The sequence below is a fragment of the Lepus europaeus genome, chromosome 1 (genome assembly GCF_033115175.1).
Source record: "Lepus europaeus isolate LE1 chromosome 1, mLepTim1.pri, whole genome shotgun sequence".
Taxonomy (NCBI): Eukaryota; Metazoa; Chordata; class Mammalia; order Lagomorpha; family Leporidae; genus Lepus; species Lepus europaeus.
This window is the reverse complement of record NC_084827.1, coordinates 13,512,743-13,537,745: the sequence shown is the minus strand read 5'-3', so window position 1 is coordinate 13,537,745 and position 25,003 is coordinate 13,512,743. Positions and strand designations below refer to the sequence as shown.

Sequence of the window (25,003 nt, the reverse complement as noted above, 5' to 3'; positions counted from 1 at the left end):
TATGATTTCACTCAGGTGAGGCCTCTAAAGTAGCCAGACTCATAGAACAGCAAGTCCCTGGCAATAACCAGTGGGAAATGGGGAGTTGTTTGGTGCAGGTAAATTTCGGTTTTGCAGGATGAAAAAGGTCTTGTGATCTGTTGCGCAATAGGAATATACTTAGCACCACTGAAGTATACCCTTAAAAATGGTTAAGAAGCTACTCTGTGTGTGTGTGTTTTAAACCATATTTTAATTTTACCAAAATCCCACAGTTGTAGAAGGATGCAAAGAGTTGTGGCGTGTTCTAGGAGTGTGCACTTGGATTTCAGCTCCTAACTTACTAGTTGTGACCTGTTGTCATCTGCCTGGGCTTCTGAGTGGTAACCATGGACACTGCTTGACAGCCCATCCGTGCTGGCGTGTCACCCCTGGTCACAGCAGTCACTGTCTCCGGCCTCTGCCTCACTCCGCAAACCCCTCACCTCCCACTGACCCCTCAGGCTGCTGTCACAGAGAAGACGGAAGCCCACAGGCACGGACTCTCTTTTTCACCCTCAAACCTACGAGCCTAAATGTCTGCACCCTTTGAATCAGTGTCCCAGGTCTTCTCCCTTCCCCGTCCTGTGTTCACGTCTCTTGCTTTGTTGTCCACTCACCATCTTTAGCTTGCTCAAGCTTCACACCAGTTATCCTCTTGCATCTCTTCACGGATGTTCGAGAAGGCTGGTTGGTATTCACTCACTCCATCTCCATACCTCCTATTCTTCCCCCGATTTTCGTCTGCTCCCATCCTCTTCCTACTAAGATTAGCATGTTTTTCTATTTTACTGAGACCAGCAAATTTTTTTTTAAAAGATTTATTTATTTGAAAGGCAGAATACAGAGAGGCAGAGACAGAGAGAGAGAGGTTTTTCATCCGCTGGTTCACTCCCCAATTGGCCACAACAGCTGGAGCTGCGCCGATCGGAAGTCAGGAGCCAGGAGCTTCTTCCAGGTCCCCCATGCAAGTGCAGGGGCCCAAGGATTTGGGCCATCTTCTGCTGCTTCCCCAGGCCATAGCGGGGAGCTGGCTTGGAAGTGAACATCTGGGACTGGAACCGGTGCCCATATGGGAGGCCGGCACTGCAGGCAACGGCTTTACTGCTACGCCACAGTGCTGGCCCCCAGAAATGTTTTAAATCTTCATTTTATTTGCTCTTTTAGGGTGAAGAGCAAAATTGTAACATGGGCAAGAATAGTCTGCTTGGCTTGGTGGTTGCCTGCCTTGCTGACTGGTGTCTGCACTGCAGCTCTCTGGCTGTGTAGTTCTGTGACAGTGTGGTGTTCCCTGTCGCCCTGGGGACCCATTCCTAGAATGCATGTGCTCACCTCCCACCCTCAGTTCTCTCCCACTTAGATCCTTCAGATTCCAGCCTAACCATCCTTCAGGGATTCTTTCCCTCCCCTGCCCTCTGCTGCGTGAGATTCCCCTGGTATGTGATCGCTTGCCCTGGGCACCTCTCCTGTGTAAATAGTGCATCACACAATTGGTTACTACCTTTGAGCGTGCTGTATGATTAATGTATTTCCTCAGTGTACTGTAAGTGTTCCAGTACCTCATACATGATGAATGAGTGAATAAATGTGACTTGCTGAAGGGATCCCCAAACATGAAGGAGAACGTTATTTCTTAAGGGAATAAATCATGTGTTACTTACTTAGTAACTTGGAAAATGGGTAGCCTTTCATTGTTAAAAAAAAAAAAAAGTGGTTACTAACACTTGTCATTGAAGGCAAACCGAAGTTAAATTTTTGTTGCAGTTCTTTTTGCTTTGTGTGTTGACATTAATGATGGAATAACTAGATCAGTAATGTGGATTTGCTGTGTGTATTGATTTTGTCCTGTTATTGGATGCCTCCCCAGGAAGAGGGATAGAACTTTTCTCTGTAATTGAGTTTATTACACTAAGTGTGAACACTACGGGAAAACCTGTTCCTCAGAGAGTCTGTTATATGTTAAGTATTACATTTTTTTAAAGCTTTGATTACTTTTTAAAAAAGATGTATTTATTTGAAAGGCAGAATGACCAGGGTGGGGGAGAGACAGAAAGAGAGAGGGAGATATCTTCCATCCACTTGCCCACTGGTTCACTACCCAGATGGCCACAATGGTGCGGGCTGGCCCAGACTGAAGCCAGGAGCCTGGAACTCCATCCAGATCTCCCGCAGGAGTGGCAGGGGTCCAAGTTCCTTTTTTTGCTACCTTCCCAGGAGCATTAGCAGGGAGCTGGATCTGAGCAGGACAGCTGAGTCTTGAACCAGTACTCTTTTATGGGGCTCCAGTATGGGAAGCAGCAGCTTAACGTGCTGTGCCACAAAGCCAGCCTGTTAGGTATTACTTTTAAGGACAGATACTTAACTTTTATGAGTACCTTATCTGATTTCTGAAGTATTTGTGGTAAAGCAAATTTCTAGTTTGCTTGGGAGTGATTTTTATACCCTTTCTTTATACCATATATATATACCAGTTCCCAATTCTAACTACTTTCTATTATTAATAGGCCTTTTCTTCCTACTTTACTGTCTTCTAATTTTAAGTTCCATCATCTTGTGAGTGGCTTATGTACCTGTTAGTTTCCTAATACTTCTTGATCTAGTCCAGCCACGCTTGAACACCATTTTCCTGCAATGCCAATTTCATTTTGTCATCTACTACAGATTGAATGTCTCTCATTTAGCATTCTTGAATCCATAAGTGTTTCAGATTTCAGATTTTTCCAGATTTTGGAATATTGGTGTAGACTTCATTGAGTATCTTTTTTCCAAAAATCTGAAACCCAAAATGATCCAAAATCTGGAATTTCTTGTGTCTTGTTGGTCTTAACAATGTTTTGGATTTTGGTGCACTTCTGATTTTGGGTTGTAGTTGAAACTTTTCATGGATAATAGGAAAAATTTCATCTTAGCACTGGAATCCAAGGTTCAAGTTTACTCTATTCTTTGCCATTCCAGAGGGTTGAAAAAATGATCTAGAGAGAAATCATGAGGATCTAGGATTGGGTCCACATTTTCGCCATCCCAGGAAACTGGCTTTTGTCAGTTTAACTAGAGTTGATTACGCCCCATTAATTGATTTTTTTCTAGCTAAATTTAGAAAGACATAGATAAACCAATATGGCAATTTATTGGTCTTTAACCAGAAGTCTGTCTGCATTGGTACTCATGATTTGTCAGCATGTTCTTCATTCTGCAAGTTTATATATCACAAAATTGGCAAAAGTGAAGAAGGGAGTTGGATTATGTGTCTGTATAGGGATGTCTGCATATGCTGATTCCCGTTCTCCTAGATCCCCACCCCACAGGCCTGATTGTCACTTCTTGCCCTGTCGTTCAGATAGGTTCTCGTTTGTATAATGTTCTATAGCATTTATATAAATGGATATCCATTCTGTCTCCAGGCTTGATTTTGAGCTTTTAAAAGACCAGAATTTTTTCTCTCTTCCTCTATGATACCTTACTGTTTATTCATGGAGCTTAAATATTTTCAGGTAAATGAATTTGGCGGAGCTCAGACAGATTAGCCTGGACTTGTCTAGGTGTGCCTTAATTTCTTCACTTACCGGACTATTTCCCAGATTACTTGTGACTTACTTAAATTTATACTCTCAAACATTTTTACTTTTCAAATATTGTGTGCAAAAAGGCAATCTAACCTAGTGTGTAAGGCACACTCTGATGCCAGACTGCCTGGATTCAAAACCTGTTTATCTGTTGTGACTCTTGAGTGTTTCAACCTCTGTGCTTCAAGCTCCATATTTATAAAATAGAGGGAAGACAGTGCTGACTTCAGATAGTGTTAAGAAATACAGTAAGTGTAAGAAATTCAGCAACACATAGCAAAAGGTCAGTAACTATTAACGGGGCCAGTTGTGCAGCAGGTTAAGCCAGTCATCTGCAATGCCAGCATCTCACGTGGGCACTGATTTGGGTTCTGACTGCTCCACTTCCTACCAGCTCCCTGCTGATTTGTGCCTAGGAAAGCAGAAGATGGCCTAAAGTACTTGGACTTCTGCCACCTATGTGGGAGACCAGGAAGGAATTCTAGGCTCCCGCCTTCAGCCTGCCTCAGCCGTTGAGACCATTTGGGGAGTGAACCAGCAGATGAAAGATCTCTCTTGCTGTCTCCTCTTTTCTATCTGTAACTGCCTTTCAAATAAATTAATCTTAAAAACCTATTAACTATTAGTGATACTATGTTTACATAAGCTTGCAAAAGTATCCCATTTTCCTAGTTTTTTTTTTGTTTTGTTTTGTATTTTATTTGAAAGGGAGAGAGGGAAGATTGAGAGACATCTTTCATCTGCTGGTTCACTCCCCAGATGGCTGCAATGGCCAGAGCTAAGCTGATTCGAAGCTAGGAGCTTCTGGGTCTTCCACCTGGGTGCAGGGGACCAAGGACTTGGGCCATCTTCTGCTTTCCCAGGCCATAGCAGGGAGCTGGCTTGGAAGTGAACATCTGGGACTCAAACTATAGCCTGTATGGGATGCCGGCGTTGCAGGCGGCGACTTTACCTGCTGCGCCACAGCTGGCCCTTGACTCAGAACCTTCTGAAACAAATGGTGTTTCTCTGTTATATGTAAGGAAACCAAAGCTTAAAGAACTCTGTCCAGCTGACGCAGCTAATAAAGTGGTAAAAGCAAGTCCAGCTGACATAGCAGTTAAGGTCAGGATTTATTTGATTTTATATTGTTAGAAAAAATTATATTATTGCCTATATAATAATCTATGCTTTTATTTTAATGTTTGATTTGTGTTTGTAATTTGTGTTGAAAAGTAGCCATGAGTGTAACTAAAATGTACAGACGATAACCTCACTTTGCTTTCTCAATGTATGTTTTATTGATGCTGGCTTTATTTATTTTTTCTTTAAGCTGCTAGTCTATGGGGTCCTTACAAAGACATTTGGCAAACAGTGGGAAATGCGCTTTGGAGAAGACAACCTGAAGCTGTCCACCTCCTTGATATGATTTTGAAGAAACACAAACCGGACTTCATCTCATTATTCAGAAACCCAGTAGGAAATTTTGTTTTCTGCTTATGCGTTTGCTTTTAAATGTTTTTTGTTTTTTGTTTTTTTAGTTTGAAGGAGCAAATCAACTCTTAGTGCATGTAAACAAAATATGTTACTTTTTCTCTAGTGATTCAAGTTTTCTTTTGAAATTTAATTTTTCCTAAGAGCAATAGCCTTCTTTTAGATCTTCATATAAATTAATATTATATTTATCACTAACCATGAGATAAACTTAATAACACTTGAAGATGATTTAGGGTATATCCCAGTGATACTAGCCCTTAGAATTTCTTACCTATAGTTAATAACACATCTATCTTTGGTAAGATTATTATTTTCTGTATTTCCAGGTACACTTCAGCATTTTAAGTCTTCATAGTTTGCTGAACTAACCAATTATTGTATATCAGTAATCATTGCATCTGGAAATCCTTTGCAGTTAGAAATAGAGTACCTCAATGGAGAGGATTCAAATTTGGAAACTCTTCCTTGTTGTTTGACAGTTTTCTTTATGAAGAGGTAATTCAGAAAATTTATGAAGGGCTGGTGTTGTGGCATAGCATGTAAAACCACGTCCTACAACACCAGCATCCCGATATGGGTGCTGGTTCCTGTCCCGGCTTCTCCACTTTCAATTCAGTTCCCTGCTAATAGCCTGGGGAAACCAGCAGAAGATAGCCCAAGTGTTTGGGTCCCTGGCACCCACGTGGGAGACTTGGATGAGGCTCCTGGCTCCTGGCTTCTGTCAGGCCCAGTGCTGGCTATTGTGGCCATTTGGGGAGTGACCAGCATATGGAAAATTCTCTCTCTGTGCCTCTGCCTCTCTCTAACTCTGTCCTTCAAATAAATAAATCTTTTTTTTAAATGTTCATTTAGAAATTATATTAAAATATAAGTTTATTTTGGTATCAAAAATTTTTGAAATCCATGCAGTTTTTTCATAGTATGCACTTTCCATGAACTTCTTGAAGACCTCTTGTGTGAATGGATTTCAAAACATTTTTGTGTGAAAATAACTTACCTTTTAATTCCATTTTTCCTTGAACTTTTTAAATACCCTCATGTACCAGCAAGGCTATCTAAAAACTATTTATGGGATTGTATTATAAGAAATAGCTTTTTCCTTTTCAACATTTTTTAACTTTCCTTAGTAGAAGGAGCCCTAGCCAAAGAGTTAGTTGAACTGAGTTCCAGTCTTGGCTCTGCCTTTCAGAAGTTGTATGGGGACTGGAGTGTGGCACAGCAGGTTAAGTCTCTGCCTGCAACACTGGCATCTTATATGGATGCAAGTTCGAGTCCAGGCTGCTCTGCTGTCTGCTCATGCTCCTGGGAAAGCAGCAGATGATGTCCCAACTACTTACGCCACTGCCACCTGTGTTGGAGACCTAGATGAAGTTCCAGGCTCCTGACTGCCTTGGCCTAGCTCTTGGCCATTGCCTCCATCTGGGCAGTGAAATAGTGGACAGGAGATCACTCACTCTGTCTCTCTCTGTAACTCTGCCTTTCAAATAATAAATAAGTCTTAAAAAAAAAGTTACCTAAATGGGTTTTAGTTTTCCTGTGTATAACAGAAGATCTGGATTAAATGACCTGTGTAGCTTTTGTTAAGATGTAAGTTTTAAGATTTTTTGATCTATCGGGTAGTTCTTTAAAATATGTCATTTGTTAAATATTTGAACTTAAATTATCTTAAATTTTTTTAAAAAATTTATTTGAAAGAGAGAGAGAAATTTCTTTGGATCACTCCCTAAATGACCACAACAGCTAGATCTAGGCCAGGCTGAAGCCAGAAGCCAGGAACTCCATCCAGTGTCCCACATGTGTGATAGGGACCCAAATACTTGTACCATCTTCTGCTGTCTTCCCAGGCACATTAGCAGGGAGCTGGATCTGAAGCAGAGCAGCCTGGCCTTGAACCAGTGCTCTTACATGCGATGCCAATATAGCAAGCAGTAGCTTAACCCACTGTGCCACAACACCCAGCCCATACCAAATTACCTTTTATTTTATAGAGTAAATTAATAAACTGTTTTTCATTGGACTATGTGATTCTCAAGTCATATATCCATTTGTTATTTCCCATTTGTTGATCATATTGTTCTTTATTTATTAGATATATAATTAGAAAAGTGCCTTAGAAACTTGAAAAATGATTTGCTAATGGTATTTTTTCCAAATTTTGAGTTTAGAGTTTAGCCTAAAGAACTTACTGAGAAGGTAGTATTAGGATAAAAAATTGAAAATGTTGCAAAATGCTACTTCATGAAAGTCCAGTTCTAAAATATCTGATAAGAAATACTTCTGTTTGCCATGTTTCCAATCTGTACTGTCATCAATAAGCTTCTGTAGGGGGGACCAAGTCTCCAATGTACCATTTTTATTACTTTATTACAATTTATTATTGTAGCCGAAAAATGTTCAACAGCATGAGAAGGTTCAGAAAGCCAGTACAGAGGGAGTCGCCATCCAGGGTCAACAGGGAACCCGACTTCTTCCGGAGCAGCTCATTAAGGAAGCCTTTATTCTCAGTGACCTTTTTGATATTGGGGAATTGGCAGCTGTTGAACTTCTCCTTGCTGGTAGGTTGACATTTTACTGAACCTCTGGTAAGGTGGTACAGAATCATATAGCTATTCACCATAGTTTGAAATATTTTCTTATTCAAATTCCAGAGTAGTTTCTGATGATGTAATTTATTTGATAAAACCATATTCAAAATATTTCTTTTTGTTTTTGACAAGAAGGCTTCAATATATGATCAGAGTTGTTAAAGGTAATTGAATGGATTGAAGGTAGGCTTTTATGTGGTAATTTACTAGCAAAGTAATTTCCCACATCTTAGAAGTTTTATAGCATAAAGCACTTACTGTGATTTCGTGAGTAGGGATGTAAAATCGCTGCTTTTTTGGAGTTTGTTTTTGAGGGGGTAATTCACATAATGAATAGATTGAAAATAAGGTAATTTTAATAATGCTGACTATCGGGAAGATGAAGCAAAGCGGTGGAATATGGAGAGGTGGAGGCTCGTTGGGGTAATTCTAAATGGGATACTTAGAGGTGGCCTCTCTGGGCTGGCGACCTCTGACCTGAGACCTGAATGATGGGTGGCTGCTTCTCTCAGACCTGTGGAGAGAAGTACTTCCAGACGGAGGGAGCAGCAGGAGTTTGAGGAGGAAACAAAGGCATGTGTAGGAATAAGAAGACCACTATGGCTGAGCATCAGGAGTGGGGGAGGCACAGATAGAGCAGGAGTTTGCAGATCATAAAAGTTAATTTGGATTTTATTTTAATTATGGTGCAGGGTTATTGACGGAGGCTTAAATGGAGACTTTAACTCAGAATAACTGAATTTCTTTTTCTGGCTGCTATAAGAGAAATGATTGAAAGTTTCATAAAATAAGCTATTCATTTTAGTTATAATAAGAGCCATGTAAAGACAATATGGGTTGTTTTAGTGGAACAAAAATTTATTTAAGATTTATTTATTTGAAAGGTAGAGTGACAGGGAAAGACAGAGAAAGACAATGACAGCAACAGCTAGAGCTGGGCCAGGCTAAAGCCAGGAGCCTGGAACCCAATCCCGATTTCCAGTGTGAGTGACAGGAGCCCGGTAACTGGGGCTGTCTTCTGCTTTCCGAGGTGCATTAGCAGGGAGCTGAATGGAAAGTAGAGCAGTCAGGACCCAAACTGGCACTCCTGTATGGCATGTGACGTAGCAGTTTAACCTGTTGTGTCACAACACTGGCCCCAAATCAACACAAACAGTTTTTTGTTTGTTTGTTTTTTTAAGCAAAGCACAAGTTTTATTGAAAGCAAGGAGCTTCTTATTGTGGTAGTCAGGAGGGAGGTCCTCCAAGGCAGAAGTTGCCATGTCTAAAGAAATAGTGTGGGTATCAAAATTATTTTTTTAAAAGATTTATTTATTTATTTGAAAGAGTTACACAGAGAGAGGAGAGACAGAGAGAGAGAGAGAGGTCTTCCATCCGATGGTTCACTCCCCAGATGGTCGCAACAGCTGGAGCTGCGCTGATCAGAAGCCAGGAGCTTCTTCTGGATCTCCCACATGGGTGCAGGGGCCCAAGCACTTGGATCATATTCTACTGCTTTCCCAGGCCATAGCAGAGAGCTACATTGGAAGAGGAGCAGCCGGGACTAGAACTGGCGCCCATATGGGATGGTTGCGCTTCAGGCTAGGGCATTAATCTACTGCGCCACAGCGCCGGCCCCTCAAAATTCTTTTTAAAGTCTGTTTATTTTCAGTTAATGTGAAAGGCAGAGAGACAGATCTAAGGCTGCGTTTAAAGAAGTAGAATATTGAGAATGAGGGAGGTGGTTTTCCCATTCTGTGACAAGGGCCTATTAACTGGACATGTTTGAACTTTGAGTTTAACTCAGAACTGTCATTTAACACACATTCTGTCCCTGCTTTGTGCCAGGCACTGTGTTACAATCTTGGCAGTATGAAGATGAATAAAACCTCAACTAGTGTAATAAAGGAGCTCATAGACTAATAATTGAGAAAGATATGGAGACAGAAAATTTTGACACAAGTCCAGTAATGGCTAATTTGTGCAAGAGTTAGCTGCAGTCCAGAGGCAAGGGGTTCATTTGGCCTTGGATCATACAGAGAAGTTTCACAAAAATAGTGAGGCATGGGGTAGGTGTTATAGAAGGAGTAGGCAGGTGGGTACTGAGGAGCATGATGGGCATCCAGGTCAGGAGAGTAAAGCCAGGTGTTGAATTTGGGAAACTGAAGACAGTAGAGTGGAGGAATGATGGAGTAAAGAGAGAAGACAACTGTAGGAGATAAAACTGGAACTATAGGCAGGATACTCTAAACACGATGAGCTAGAATTTACCCAAAGGAGAGCAAATAAAAGGATGAATGGGGGGCTGGTAATGTGGCATAGCAGGTTAAGCCTCTTCCTGGAACGCTGGCATCCCATATGGGCTCCAGTTCAAGACCTGGCTGTTCCACTTATAATCGAGTTCCCTGCTAATGGCCTGAGAAAGCAGCAGAAGATGGCCAAGTGCTTAGGGCCCTGCACCCTGTGGGAGACTTGGAAGAAGCTCCTGGCTCCTGGCTGCGGCCTGGCCCAGTCCCAGCCCTGACCATTGTGGCCATTTGGGGAGTGGACCAGCTAGTGGAAGATCTCCCTCACCCTGTCTCTCCTTTTGTAACTCTGCCTTTCAAATAAATAAAAAATAAATCTTTAAGAAAAAAAAAAAGTGAGTGAAATTGAAATGTACAAAAAGTTAATTTTCAGAGAAGACTCATGCAAGAAACTTCCAAATATTTGAAACAAAGATTTCATTTGAAAGAGTAAAATGGGCATTGAATAAAATTAGATTCAGTGGACAATAGCGATTCCCACAGATTTTCACCCAGAACATGGAAATCATAGATGAAAGTGACAGTGAGGGTTTGGAAAATGGTAAATTCCATGTTGCTGTTGTTTGGACATAGATTGGATGGCCCCTTGAGTTTGTTGTGTAAGGAGTAAAACAGTGGCTGGATGTTTGAAGTGGAGAATGCTCACAGCCTTTTAAACCCTAACATTCAGTGATGCTTCAACTGAACATTAGTATAGTGATTTTTCTTGCATCCTTTAATAAAGATATATGAAGTTTCTTGCTAAACTATTTCTCAACTTCTTTTTCTAGGAGAGCACCAACAGCCACATTTTCCCGGCCTCACCAGAGGATTAGTAGCTGTTCTTTTATACTGGGATGGGAAGCGGTGCATTGCAAATTCCCTGAAAGCTTTGATACAGTCTAGACGAGGAAAGACATGGACTCTAGAACTCAGGTCTTGTAGCTTCTTCAAACTTCAGGATTTATAACAAAAATTTCCCCATAGTATGTGTGATTTAAGTAGACTATGTAAAAAAGCAGAGTAAGGTACTCCCTGTTTTGTCAAGAATGTTGCAATAGTTTAAACCTGTTTTATTTTGGTTACAATTAAACAGTTCAGTTATTTATGGCTAGATGTTTATTGAAACCCAGTGATGTAGTAAGGATCAAAAGAGCTGGTTTATAAGTCACCCTGATTGTTTCCAGTTATATAACATTATTGTCAAATAGCATTTCCTTCTGTTGTTATAAGGACGTGTAAATATTGATCAATATAGGTTGTTTATTGATTTCTTTTCATTACAGTCCAGAGCTGGTTTCCATGACAACACGCTTTACAGATGAGCTAATGGAGCAAGGATTGACTTATAAAGTTCTTAGTCTGGTGTCACAGATTGATGTGAATAATGAGTTTGAGAAACTACAGCGAGAGAGAGGTTTGGGCAGTGAAAAACATCGCAAAGAGGCAAGGATTCAATCAGATAAGTTAATGGTTGTCTATGTGGAATCTCAGTGGCAGAAAAATTGGTATAGTTAGAGTGTTCTTCTCGTATAGGTATAGGAAAATTAGTATTGCATATTAAAGTGTGTAGTCAGCTGTGTTTGAAATGGACATACAGTTTCAGCTTCTGTCTTGTCATTTGTGTGCCGTTCTATCTTGTTTCCTGGAGTGAATTCTTTAAGAAATAGGTCATCCCAATTCCTTAAGTAACTTAAGAATGACAGTTATACAGCAGTTTTTGCAGAATTCCAGAAATCAGAGTTGAGGATCACTTGTGATTTCAGATAGGTTTATTTTATTAACTTTTGTAAAAGACAGTATGTTTGAGTTTTGGAGTAAGGCCAGGCTTCTCTGATTTATTTATACTGATAATCATGTTTATATTTCTAGGTCTCAGATCTCATCAAAGAATGCAGACAGTCTTTGGCAGAAAGCCTTTTTGCCTGGGCTTGCCAGTCACCCTTAAGCAAAGATGACACCCTTCTTCTTATTGGCCATTTGGAGAGAGTGACAGTTGAGGCAAATGGCTCACTGGATGCGGTGAACCTGGCTCTTCTTATGGCGCTTCTGTACTGCTTTGACATCAGTTTTATAGAGCAGAGCACGGAGGACCGAGATGGTACGAATTTTTTATCTTTCCATATACTTAATTTTTAAAGTCTGTATTGTGGATAACTTAAGAAGGGCAATGTTTTAACTACTGTAATACAAAATTATATGCTTTGTTGCTGTATGTGCAGTATGCACGTATTTGAATGTTAGAAGATCACATGAAAAATGATTGCAGCTCTGTTGGTTGTTTCTGTGGGGATGGTTTCTTTTGAGATTTGGAATGGGAAGCGTTAAAGGATACATAGTGCTATTTATAGATCATCTTTATGAGTTACAAATGCCTGACTTGTCTAATTGCTTGCTTCTCTACTATTTATTCATGTTTTCAGAACCTTTATGAAAATACTCTAAGGGATGATGACTTATTTCAGTAATATATCATCTTTGACATACATTTAAATGAAGTTTTTTGATACTTAAACAGCATTGACTTATGTGCAAAAAAATGAGTGACTCCAAGTGAAAACAATAAAATTAAAATCTAGGATTATTGTCTATTTCCCTTTTCATTTTTATCATGTATATTGTCCTTAACAGTAATGTACTTCTTGGTATGTTAAATATTAATGCTAATTACTTAAAATTCTTTTGTGAGAATGCTCAGATTTTCTGACTTTAGGCATTATTCCTATGTGTCACAAGTTAGAATTTGTGTAGTTTTGGTTAAGTGGTCTATTTTTGTGTTTTCAGATGTGATTCATCAGCTTCCACTGCTGACAGAGAGACAGTACATTGCAACGATCCACTCTCGTCTGCAAGACTCACAACCCTGGAAGCTGCCTGGGTTGCAAGCCACTGTTAGGCTTGCCTGGGCATTGGCATTAAGGGGAATATCCCAGCTACCTGATGTGACAGGTAAATCGATTATAAGTAATTTTATTAGGAGAGGCAGCATTTAATGAAACTTTGGCAGGAGTATTATCTTTACATCCATAAGCATGAGTATAGGAAGATAGCTAAAGTTGTTTTAAGTGACATTTTGTAGAGTAGTAGTGAAATACAGACCTGTTTCTACTTGACTATGAAAACAAATAAATGAAATATTATTTTCCTTCTTTGGAACCAGTGACAGTTCCCTTTCACACCTTCACAATGCCCTTTTAGCGTCCAAGGAAGAGGTTAAGAGTGTGAAATTAGGAAATGACAATATCACATTAAATGTTCTTTTTTTTTTTTTTTTTTTTGGACAGGCAGAGTTAGACAGTGAGAGAGAAAGAGAGGAAGGTCTTCCTTTTCTGTTGGTTCACCCCGCAAATGGCCGCTATAGCCAGCGCGCTTTGCCGATCCGAAGCCAGGAGCCAGGAGGCAGGTGCTTCCTCCTGGTCTCCCATGCGGGTGCAGGGCTCAAGCACTTGGGCCATCCTCCACTGCCTTCCCGGGCCATAGCAGAGAGCTGGACTGGAAGAGGAGCAACCGGGACTAGAACCTGGGGTGCCAGTGCCTCAGGCGGAGGATTAGCCAAGTGAGCCGTAGCACCGGCCTTTTTTTTTTTTTAAGATTTATTTATTTTATTTGAAAGGCAGGGTTAGAGAGGGAGCTCTTCCATCCGCTGGTTCATTCCCCAGATGGCAGCAATGACTTCAGCTGAGCCAATCTGAAGCCATAAGCCAGCCTCCACTGCTTTCCCAGGCATAATAGCAGGGAGCTGGATCAGAAGTGGAGCAGCTGGGGCTTGAATAAGTGCCATATGGGATGCTGGTACTGAAGGCAGTGGCTCTACCTACTACACCACAGTGCTGACCCCTAAATGTTCTTTAGAAGTATAATTTACTATTTTTTTTTTTAAAGATTCTCTTTATTTGAAAGGCAGAGAGACAGAGAGGTCTTCCATCTGCTGGTTCACCCCCCAAATGGCTGCAGTGACCAGGGCTGGCCCAGGACGAAGCCAGGAACCAAGAGCTTCTTCTGGATCTCCCATGTGGGTGCAGGGGCCCAGGCACTTGTGCCATCCTCTGCTGTTTACCCAGATGCATTAGCAGGGAGCTGTATCATAAGTTGGGCAGCCAGAACTTGAACCCGCCACCCATATTGGATGCCAGCATTGCAGGCAGAGGCTTAACCCATTACGCCACAATGCGGGCCGGTACTGTTTTATTTTTACATATTTTCCTTCTTGGTTTGTTCATAGACAAGCTAAATTCTCAAATTTTGTCAAACTCATTTTTTACAGAGTATTTATTGGGGATAGGCGTGTGGTACAGTGATTAAGATGCAGCTTAGAATGCCTGCATCCCATGTCAACATGCCAGCGTTCAAGGCCTGTCTGCTTCCTATTCCACCTTCCTGCTAATGCACACCCTAAGGGAAGGAGATGGTGGCTTAAGTATGTGGGTCTCTGCTACTCACTGGGGAGACAAGATTGAGTTTCTGGCTCCTGGTTTCCTATTGGTCATTTTGGGAGTGAACCAGTGGTTAGGAGATAACTCTTTCTGTCTTTATTTATTTAATGAAAATAAATAAATTTTATTTATTTTATTGAGGCAAATTAAATGAAGTAAAAGGCAAATTGGATGAAAATAAATAAAAATTAATTTTTGTTTATCTTCATTTGAGAGAAAAAAGAAAAATCACCTGTGACTGAGGCACTTGTAAGATGCCTGCAGTAACCAGGGCTGGGCCTGACCGAAGCTGGTACTTACTAGCAGGAGGCTGGAATTAGGAGCAGAGCTGCTATTCAAGCCTAGGCATTCCGGTCTGGAATGCAGGCATCCCAGTCAGGATCTTTGCTGCATCAAATGCCTGCCCCTGAAATTCTTACTATTATTTTTAAGATTTATTTATTTATTTAAAAGATTGTCATAGGGAGTGGTAGAGACAGAAAGGGGGAGAGAGAGAGAGCATGATCTTCATCCTTTGGTTCATTGTCCAAAATGCCTGCAATAGGCAGAGTTGGGCCATGCTGAATCCAGGAGCCAGGAACTCCATCTGGGGCTCTCACATGGGTGGCAGGGGCCTACATTCTTGGGCCATCATACAAGACAGGAAGCTGGATTGGAAGTGGGATAGCCGAGGGACTCCTACTGGCACTCCAATATGGAATGCCAGTATTGGCGTAACCTGCTGTGCCACACACTGGTGCCTTGGAATTCTGACTTTTAACAATGTTTCTCATTATAACATAAGCTGTTATGCAACTTACATTCATGTAATTATCATATTAATAGTTGTTCACCCTAACAGGATAGAAACTGTGCTTTTCCTGTATTTTTTTGAGATATAGACAGATACAGACAGAGTCCCATCTGCTGATTGACTCCCCAAATGCCTTCAGCAGCCAGTGCTGAGCCAAGCCAAAACCAGGAGCCAGGAACTGAACCCCTGGCTCCAGTAGGTGGCAGAGACCCAAGAGTCATGACCTACTACCTCCCCAGGTATACATTAGCAAGAAGCTGGATTTAGAAATGGAGCTGGGATTTCAACCCATGTATTCCAACATGGGATGCAGGTATCTCATGTGGCATGGTAACATCCAGGTCAAATGCCCAAGTATTGTCACTTCCATAGGTTTTTCTGGTAAATCTGGGAAGGCTTTATTCAAGTTTACAATTCATGTCAGTATTTTCTTTTTTAAAGATTTATTTATTTATTTGAAAGAGTTACACAGAGAGAGGAGAGGCAGAGAGAGAGAGAGAGAGAGAAAGGTCCTTCATCTGGTTCACTCCCCAATTGGCCGCAACAGCTGTAGTTGCGCCGATCCGAAGCCAGGATCCAGGAGCTTCCTCCAGGTCTCCCACCTGGGTGCGGGGGCCCAAAGACTTGGGCCATCTTATATATACTGCTTTCCTAGGCCATAGCAGAGAGCTGGATCGGAAGTGGAGCAGCTGGAACTAGAACCAGCGCCCATATGGGATGCCAGTGCTTCAGGCCAGGGCATTAACCCGCTGCGCCACAGCACCGGCCCCATGTCAGTATTTTCTAATCCTATAGTGTCAACAGATTGTAATGTCCTATCAGTTGTATAATTCTTTTGTTTGCAAAAAGGTTTTTTGTGGTTGGAATCATTCTTTGTCTACTTTAAAAAATATATTAAAAAGGATAGATAGCTAATTGGACTTTAACATTCATGCACAGATTCTGTTTCTCAACCCTATTTGTTTATTAGTCTTATTACTTCTCTGGCATAAAGTTACTCTTTAAATTCTTAAGAGGCTTTGTGATAGTTAATCAAATTCTTGCATTATAATTTCTGGTACTCTTGCCTTAATGTTAAGAGGCACAGTAGAATTTGCTCTACTTTGTTACAGAATAATAGATGACAATAGAGTAGAAATCACAGCCCTACTTCCAATTCTCAAATCTTTGGCTACTTTATCTCTTTGGTTTTGTGTGCTTATATTCTTTTATAAGCTTTAATAATTAGAGGTATTATAATTTAAGTTTTAAACTACAAAAATTAATATTTAACACTAATTGGTAGTAATCATTGTTATTAGTAATAATAAAGAAGAAAACATTTTGTTGTCAGGGAGTTTATGCCAGGAGTAGATGTGCAGCCCTTACTTCAAAGTACAAAATAAAACAAACCAAAGAAACCCATAACTCTTCCTCTGGTTGAGACCATCCTGGCTTACTTTATTTCCTGACCCTTTCCAACGAAATGAAAATGTATCTTCAGTAGTGAGCTATGTATTTGGTCTCTGTACCAGTCAAGCAGAATAAACTAGGTAGCAGTTCTTTTTCTAAAGGTAGATTGCCAAAAACATACTTAGTAACTTTATATTTAAAATTTATTTTAAAATTGTATTTATTTAATTTCTTCAAAAGGCAAAAAAAGGAAGAGACAGGTGGGTAGATACTGAACTTTCATCTGCTGCTTCCCTCCACAAATGCCTGTGATAGGTTGATCCAGGGCAGGGTGAAGCCAGAAGCTGGGAAGTCCAGATGTCCTCTGTGGCTGGCAGGGCCCTGACTGCTTGAGTCATGACTTCTGCCTGCCAAGGTGCTTATTAGTAGATAGCTGGGCTTGGGCACAGAACTGAGACTTGAACTCTGGTATTCCACTGTGAAATGTGGTTGTCCCAAGCAGTGGCATAACCACTGTGCCAAAGGCTTGGCCCTATATTTAAAATTTACAAGATTAAACAATGTGTTTCCTGATGACAAACTTCTTTCAAAAATTTGAAGTCAGGTCAAGCCTTTCTGGGTCAGATTGCTAATTTTTTGTTTTAACCTTCTGGGATGTAATGCCAGACCATGTTGTGGACTTAACTTCTTCAGCCAACTAAGGGCTAATAGAAAATAAAAAAGATGTGTGGGGATCCTACAGATATGTCATATATTTTTTAAAAAAGATTTATTTATTTGAATGAGTTACAGAGAGGGGGGGGGGGTCTTCCATCCACTGGTTCACTCCCCAGATGGCTGCAATGGCCAGAGCTGCACCAATCTGAAGCCAGGAGCCAGGAGCTTCTTCTGGGTCTCCCACAATGGTGCAGGGATCCCAGGACTTGGGCCATCTTCCACTGCCTTCCCAGGCCATAGCAGAGAGTAGCAGAGAGCTGGATCTGGAGTGGAGCAGCCAGGACTTGAACCGGCGCCCACATGGGATGCTGGCACTGCAGGTGGCAGCTTTACCCACTATGCCACAGCACCAGCCCCTGTCATATAGTTGCACTCTGCCTTTCAGATAAATAAATCTTTAAAAGCATTTTTTTTTTTTTTAACTAAAAAGTTTCTTAGAGCTCAAGCACAAGTAAGAGAAAGTGATCTCCCATCTGCTAGTTCATGCCCAAGTGTCCACACTGGCCAGAAGCAGGCCAGAGGCTGAAGCCTGGAGCTGGGAACTCAGTCTAGGTCTCCCATGGAGGTGGCAGGAACCCAGTTCCTTGAGGCATCACCACTGCTTTCCAGGGTCTGCGTTAGCAGGAAGCTGGAGTGAGGAACTAGAGTTGAGTGTTGAACCCAGTGACTCTCATATGGGACTTGGGTATTAAAGACTAGGTTATCCTTCTATCTCAGTAGCCATTGAAAAGCAACAACCATGGCTCAATGCTACCCCATTTCTGTGAGCTTCAATAGAGGCTACAAGGTGACTAACCCAACAGTATGGGCATCTCACCAAGCAAACCAAGTGTGTGTTGGCCACGATCAGGAAGGCATTTGACTTGTCCCTCTGGACAGTGGACCATGGAGCTGCTTTAGGCCTCCAAGGACAGCTGGGCCACACATTTATGCCAGGAGGAAGCAGTGGAAGCTTAGCAGTGACCTGAGTGCAATGAGGGAAGCAGCCTGCAAGAAGGACTGAGTCCCACTCACAGGGTAAATCCCCAAGGCTCTCATCCTAGCCCATATTCTGCTGTCCCAGCAGTGAGGGAGAGACATGGACACAGAGGCAGGCACCAGCCAACACTGGAAATGGCTTTTAATCATAATTAAGTAACTCACTCATGCCAGGGTTGGAGTTGCTGGGAAACTAGGCCAAAGACCCACCCCCTAGGCCAGTTTAAGTTAGAATTAGTTTTTCAATTTTTTTTTTTTTTTTTTTTTTGAGGAGTTGAGCTCTTTACTGAACAAGGAAATGCTCAGTCAAAAAGCCCGAAGCCCATGTCGTCATCAGACTCCTCAGATTCTTCTTTCTTGGCTTCCACCTTCTTCTCCTCAGTTGGGGCGGTGGCAGCCGCAGGCGCGGGGCCTCCTGCCGGGTCGGCGCCAGCGGCTGGAGCAGGGCCCCCGGCCCCTACACTGCAGATGAGGCGCCCAGTGTTGACATTGGCCAGCGCCTTCGTGAACAAGCCAGGCCAGAAGGGCTCCACGTTGACGCCAGCTGCTTTAATGAGGGCATTGGTCTTGTCCTCCGTGACGGTCACCTCGTCGTGTGCAAGATCAGGGCAGAGTAGATGCAGGCGAGCTTGGAGACGGAGGCCATGGTGCGGGGCTGGCGGGCTGGTGCTGCCGGGCGCGGTGCTAGTCGCCGGATGAAGTGAGGGGCCCCACCCCAACACAGCCTTAGCTTCCTCGGAAGAACCGAGCACCTTGGCGGCAGCTGAGGGAAAGCTCAATTTTAGCTACTTGTTTACCAAATTGTTCAAATTTTTTTCTTCACTCATTGACTGTGAAGAATTTTTTAGAATAACCCATAAGACTTTATTGATATTAAAGCCTTAGTATTGTTTTAATGTTTGGTAAATAGTTCCCTGACTGTTCTGTACATCACACACCTCTAATTTTTACTTATCAAAGAATATGTTTTTCTAGTGTACTTTTTTAGGAGTTCATTGGGATTTATGAGTCAATTACAGTTAAACAGTTTTGTGTGTCACACATGCTAGAAGGTGGGGAACATGTCTTAATTCTTTTCCATGTTGATGTATTCTATCACATTTGTTGATTTGTGTATATTGAACCATCGTTACATCCTGAGATGTGTCCCACTTGATCATGGCAAACAATTTTTTACTGTGTTACTGAATTCAGTTTGTTAGTATTTTGTTGAGCATCTTTACAGCTATGTTCATCAAGGATTATTTGCCTTCTAGCTTTTTTTTTTAAGGATATATGAATTTTGAGCCACCAGCAGAGTATTATGCATTACTAACATTTTGGTTAATGACCTTTCCTCCATGTATTGTTTCCCTAAATATCTTTCCAGCCCTGGCTGAATTCACAGAAGCAGATGAAGCAATGGCAGAGCTTGCAGTTGCTGACAGTGTTTTCCTGTTCCTCACTGAGTCCGTAGTAGTGTCAGAAAACTTCTATCAGGAGGAATTTTACATTCGTAGAATCCATAATCTCATCACAGACTTTCTTGCACTTATGCCAATGAAGGTGAGTATAATAATATATGATGAGGGGCCAGCACTGTAGCGTAGTGGGTAAGGCCGCCGCCTGCAGTGTGGACATCCTATATGGGTGCCGGTTCGAGTCCTGGCTGCTCTGCTTCCCATCCAGCTCTCTGCTGTGGGCATTGGAGGATGTTCCAAATTCTTGGGCCTGTGCACCTGTGTGGGAAACCCAGAAGAAACTCCTGGTTCCTGGCTTTGGAGTGGCGCAGTTCTGGCTGTTGCAGCCAGTTGGGGAGTCAACCAGTGGATGGAAGACCTCTCTCTCTCTCTCTCTCTCTCTCTTTCTTTTTCTCTGTGCTTCTGCCTGTCTGCAACTTTGCCTTTCAAATAAATAAACAAAAATCTTTTTTTAAAAAAATTTCTGTTGACATTGAGTTCACACAAATGCTATAAGGCAGAGATTCTGAACCCAAGCTGTAATGTTCTTCAGAGCAGTTTTTGGAAATGAGTTGGTCAGTTTTGCTTGTAATATTATTGGTAGTTAGTAGTCAGGTTCAGGGATATTGAATGTCCTGCCTGTTTAGGATGATCCAGCCCAGAGAAGAAATTTCAGCCTACGATGTCAGTAATGTCCTCTTTGAGAACTACTGTGGTTGAACCCAGCTTCTCTGTCGGGGAGAATGCACTGACGTTTTAAGGTACTATAAATTATGGCTGTAATACTGAAATAAAGTTCCTAGTGTATTTTTTCACATCCCTAAAGCGGGATGGATATTTAAGTAACATTTTCCATGTAGGTGGTCACTTTAAGATAGTTGCCTAACTTCTGTTGTCATCTTTATTAACCTACATGTGATACATTGACATTTAAAATGGGGTCAAATTTAATAGGTGAAACAGCTGAGGAATCGGGCCGACGAGGATGCGAGAATGATTCACGTGAGCGTGCAGATGGGTAGCGAGCCCCCCATTCCACTTCGGAGGGATCTGGAACACTTAATGCTCCTGGTAAGCCATCGCCTTCCATCACTTGCCGTCTTTGCTTCCTTCCATTGTTTTTCCTCACTTTGGAAAATTTCAGGCCTACTGCTATAAATCTGCATGTACTTTTTAATTTAGTTTCTGAGTTACAGACTCCCCACAATTTCTGCTTCCTCTTTGCAGATTGGTGAGCTGTATAAAAAGAACCCTTTTCATTTGGAACTTGCTCTAGAGTACTGGTGTCCCTCGGAGCCTCTTCAGACCCCCAGTATCATGGGTTCTTATCTGGGGGTGGCTCATCAGCGGCCTCCTCAGCGCCAGGTGAGTCTTTAGTTTTCTTACTGTTATGCTCATATCGCGTCATTTGGTGTCTTGAGACATGAAAGTTAATACTTCCTGAGGTTTCTGTTAACATGGATGACCACTAGTAAAACTTTTAGAAGACATCCTTTTCCCTTTTTCTTCTTGTTAGGGAAATTTGAAACCCTGAACTTTAAGTTCTGATGATTTTGGAGTTTATGTAGTCAAGTCTGTATTGATGCTAGGTGTGTGTCAGATCGTTGGACCAGGAAGCCATCTGGGTTCTTGATGCCTTGCTCATTAATGTTTTAGCAGTATTTTAGCCTGTACTGCATTAGCATGGTAATAACCAGTGTATATACTTCCTACCACGTTGAGAAGATGGGAGATACAGGTGCTAGAGAGGCTTAGAAGTTGTAATGGATGACAAAATGCATATGAATCTATAGATTAACATTTACTTTTATCATTTGTGAGGGTTAAATCAGAGCACTTAATATAGTTTTGGTTTGGCCTGTGCCTCGGCCCACTAGGCTAATCCTCCGCCTGCAGCACCGGAACCCCAGGTTCTAGTCCCGGTTGGGTTGCCGGATTCTGCCCAGTTCTCCTCTTCCATTCCAGCTCTCTGCTGTGGCCCAGGAGTGCAGTGGAGGATGGCCCAAGTGCTTGGGCCCTGCACCCGCATGGGAGACCGGGAGAACCGCCTGGCTCCTCCTGGCTTCGGATTGGCGCAACGCGCCAGCCATGGCAACCATTTGGGGGTGAACCAATGGAAGGAAGACCTTTCTCTCTCTCTCTTTCTCTCTCTCTCACTGTCTAACTCTGCCTGTCAAATATATATATATATATATATATATATATATGTGTGTATATATATATAAATAAGGACTATATATATATATAGTTTTGGTTTACATGTAGTCCTTGTTAATTGACTCATGTTGCCTTAAACTCAAGAAACACTTTACATATAATCTCTTTTTTTTTTTTTATATTTCAGGTCGTTTTGTCTAAGTTTGTTAGGCAAATGGGTGACCTGTTGCCTCCAACTATTTATATCCCTTATTTGAAAATGCTGCGAGGATTGGCCAGCGGACCCCAGTGTGCCCACTACTGTTTCAGCCTACTCAAAGTTAATGGTAGTAGCCATGGTAAGGAAGAGCTACATGTTGTTTGATTTTCCAGTCTTTTTTTTTTCCCTCTCATTTTAAAAATACTTATTTGAAAGGCAGAGTGACAGAGAGAGAGATCTTTTAATCTGTGGTTCACTCACCAAATGTCCATAGCAGCTAGCTCTGGGTCAGGTTGAAACTAGGATCTGGGAATTCCATCCTGATCTCTCACATGAGTGGCAAGAACCCAAGCACTTGGGCCATCATCCTCTGTCTTCACAGATAGGTTGGTGGGAAAGTGAATCAGAAGAGTGAAACAGCTGGAACTTGAACCAGCACTCTGGTACGGAATGCTGCAAGGGGTGTTGCTGCTAGGGATGGCTTTCTGTGGTATGCCACACTCTGTTCACTCTGGGTTTTTTTTTTGTTTGTTTTTTTAAGATTTATTTATTTGCAAGGCAAAGTTACAGAGAGGCAGAGAGAGAGAGAGAGGGAGGGAGGGAGAGGGAGAGAGGGGTCTTCCATCTGCTGGTTCACTCCCCAGATGGCTGCACAGCCAGAGCTATGCTGATCCAAAGCCAGGAGATTCTTCTGGGTCTCCCACCTGAGTACAGGGGCCCAAGGACTTGGGCCATCTTCCACTGCTTTCCTAGGCCATAGCAGAGAGCTGGATTGGTAGTGGAATAGCCAGGACTCGAACCGGCATCCATGTGGGATAGCGGCAGCTTTACCCTCTGTGCCACAGCGCTGGCCCCTGTTCTTCACTCTTGAGTTCAGTACCCCAATTACCTTTTAAAGAATATTGGTGATTTTTTGTGAGGTTCTTTCAGGCCATGTGTATAAGGTGTATATGAAATATCATTGGATGTTGTGTTTAGATTGGACCCTATTCCTCAGTTATCTCATTGTATATATACAGATATTCCAGAATTTTAAAAATCCAAAATCTGAAGTATTTCTGGTCTTAAGCATCTTGAGTAAAGGATGCTCAACGGGTATATACATTTTCAAGAATAAATCTAGTGTACAAAGTATGTGTACTTGTGACCTATCTTTGATTTCTTTATCTTTTAGGTGTTTATTGTCTTTTTCTTTGTTAGTATTTAAGAGTCTTTTCATGACCAGTTTTTCCTCATTTGCTTTTCAGACTTAAGTCTGATTAAGCCAAAAATGCTGCAAAAGAGGAACAATACCTGCTTTGCTAGGTGGATATTATTTTCATTTTTACATGTGAAGAAGTAGAGGTTTAGAGAAGTTGAGTAATTATTCTAGGGCACAGGTATTTAAGGAGCAACAAGTGGAACTGAGCTTTCTTTGCCTCCAAAGTCAGTGTGCTGACACTCTGTGAAGACCCGGCTTGTGTGCTATGGTTTTGCTCCCAGCTTGGTATGTAATGGAGTGTAGAATTCACAAACCTAGGCTGTAGTTACCTCTTTTTTGGGGGAGGGGAATTCAAGCTCATCATTTGTGAATTATTCTGTGGAAAAATAGCCCTGTTTAGTTACAGAGAACTCCCCTGAATATGAAGCAGGTAATGGGCTTGCCCAGCAATTTACCTTTACATATATGTGTCCCTATTCTTAGCTCTGAGCAGAAATTCAAGTGCTAGGTCACAGAGAAATTCTAGCCTATGTAGTACAAAGATTGCCTTGATGCTAAGACACAGATAAACAAAATTTATACTTTTATATAAATCCTCCATTTCCAAGCAGATGTGTAGGGATTCTTGAGAGAATTCTGTGCTTTTTCTTTACAGTTGAAAATATTCAGGGAGCAGGCGGCAGCCCTGTTTCTTGGGAACATTTCTTTCACTCCTTAATGCTTTACCATGAGCACCTCCGGAAGGACCTCCCCAGTGCAGATAGCGTCCAGTACCGTCACCTTCCTTCTCGTGGCATCACCCAGAAGGAGCAAGATGGATTGATTGCTTTCTTACAGCTCACGTCCACCATCATTACTTGGGTAGGTAGCCCGTCCATGGCAGCACTCTATTTGTATTCTAGCTCAGTGGCATGTTAAAGGGCCAACATCTTTTACTGCTTAAAGTTTATAAGTGATACATTTAGCATATCATTAGCATTCTGTCTTTAAGTTCTTTATTTATTTGACCTCGAAAGGGAATAAATTATCGTAGCTTTACTTAGGATGAAAGTAATAACCTGAGCCTGACAGAAAAAAGGGCAAATAAGAATTGGCTATTGCATGCACCTTCTTCCAGGAAGTTTGCTAGCTTGGTTGTGGGCATGTACGTGTGGGATAGGCGTATGAATATTTATATAAAGAAAACTTTTAATTAAAAAGCTATGTACTGAAATTAATTTTTTCTCTCACACCTAACCACTTTAGCTACTTCTATCAAATTAACCTTTGTAAAAAACATTATGTTGATTCCATAATTTTCCCACTCAGAAATCTCATATTTATTTTTATTGTTTGCTAAAACAAACTTGTATTGCTTAACTTGACATTCTCTCTGAAGGATAAGCATAGTGTCTTCTCACTTATTAATTTTTCTAATGATGCTTAATAGTGTTTAGTAGTCATTTCTCATTGAATTAAAAGGGCCTGATACTAAAAAGTAGAAACGACAGAGTAGTTATTCATTTGTACATTATAGTATAGTATAATATATATTTTATAATATCCTAGAAAGCATTGAAAGTGCCTAGGTTAGATTTATGACATTGGCAGGCCATTTATCTTTTTTTTTTTTTTTTTTGGGACAGGCAGAGTTAGAGAGAGAGAGAGAGAGAGAAAGGTCTTCCTTCCATTGGTTCACCCCCAAATGGCCACTACGGCTGGCGCGCTGCGCCAATCCGAAGCCAGGAGGAACCAGGTGCTTCTCCTGGTCTCCCTTGCGGGTGCAGGGCCCAAGCACTTGGGCCATCC

General features: G+C 41.6%; 1 protein-coding gene and 1 pseudogene across 2 annotated transcripts in view; one reads left to right on the top strand and one right to left on the bottom strand.

Moving 5' to 3' along the window:
* Window positions 1-25,003, top strand: part of NUP205 (nucleoporin 205) — an 81,362-nt gene that overhangs the window by 1,784 nt on the left and 54,575 nt on the right. For both annotated transcript variants that reach the window (XM_062195165.1, XM_062195197.1), the window contains exons 2-12: window positions 4,894-5,036; window positions 7,441-7,612; window positions 10,698-10,842; window positions 11,193-11,352; window positions 11,779-12,007; window positions 12,691-12,855; window positions 19,589-19,764; window positions 20,613-20,729; window positions 20,886-21,023; window positions 22,003-22,153; window positions 23,871-24,076. In XM_062195165.1, coding sequence (XP_062051149.1) covers window positions 4,894-5,036; window positions 7,441-7,612; window positions 10,698-10,842; window positions 11,193-11,352; window positions 11,779-12,007; window positions 12,691-12,855; window positions 19,589-19,764; window positions 20,613-20,729; window positions 20,886-21,023; window positions 22,003-22,153; window positions 23,871-24,076 — 1,802 coding nt within the window. The remainder of the gene's footprint in view (window positions 1-4,893; window positions 5,037-7,440; window positions 7,613-10,697; window positions 10,843-11,192; window positions 11,353-11,778; window positions 12,008-12,690; window positions 12,856-19,588; window positions 19,765-20,612; window positions 20,730-20,885; window positions 21,024-22,002; window positions 22,154-23,870; window positions 24,077-25,003) is intronic.
* On the bottom strand, window positions 18,458-18,920 carry LOC133764444 (large ribosomal subunit protein P1-like; annotated as a pseudogene).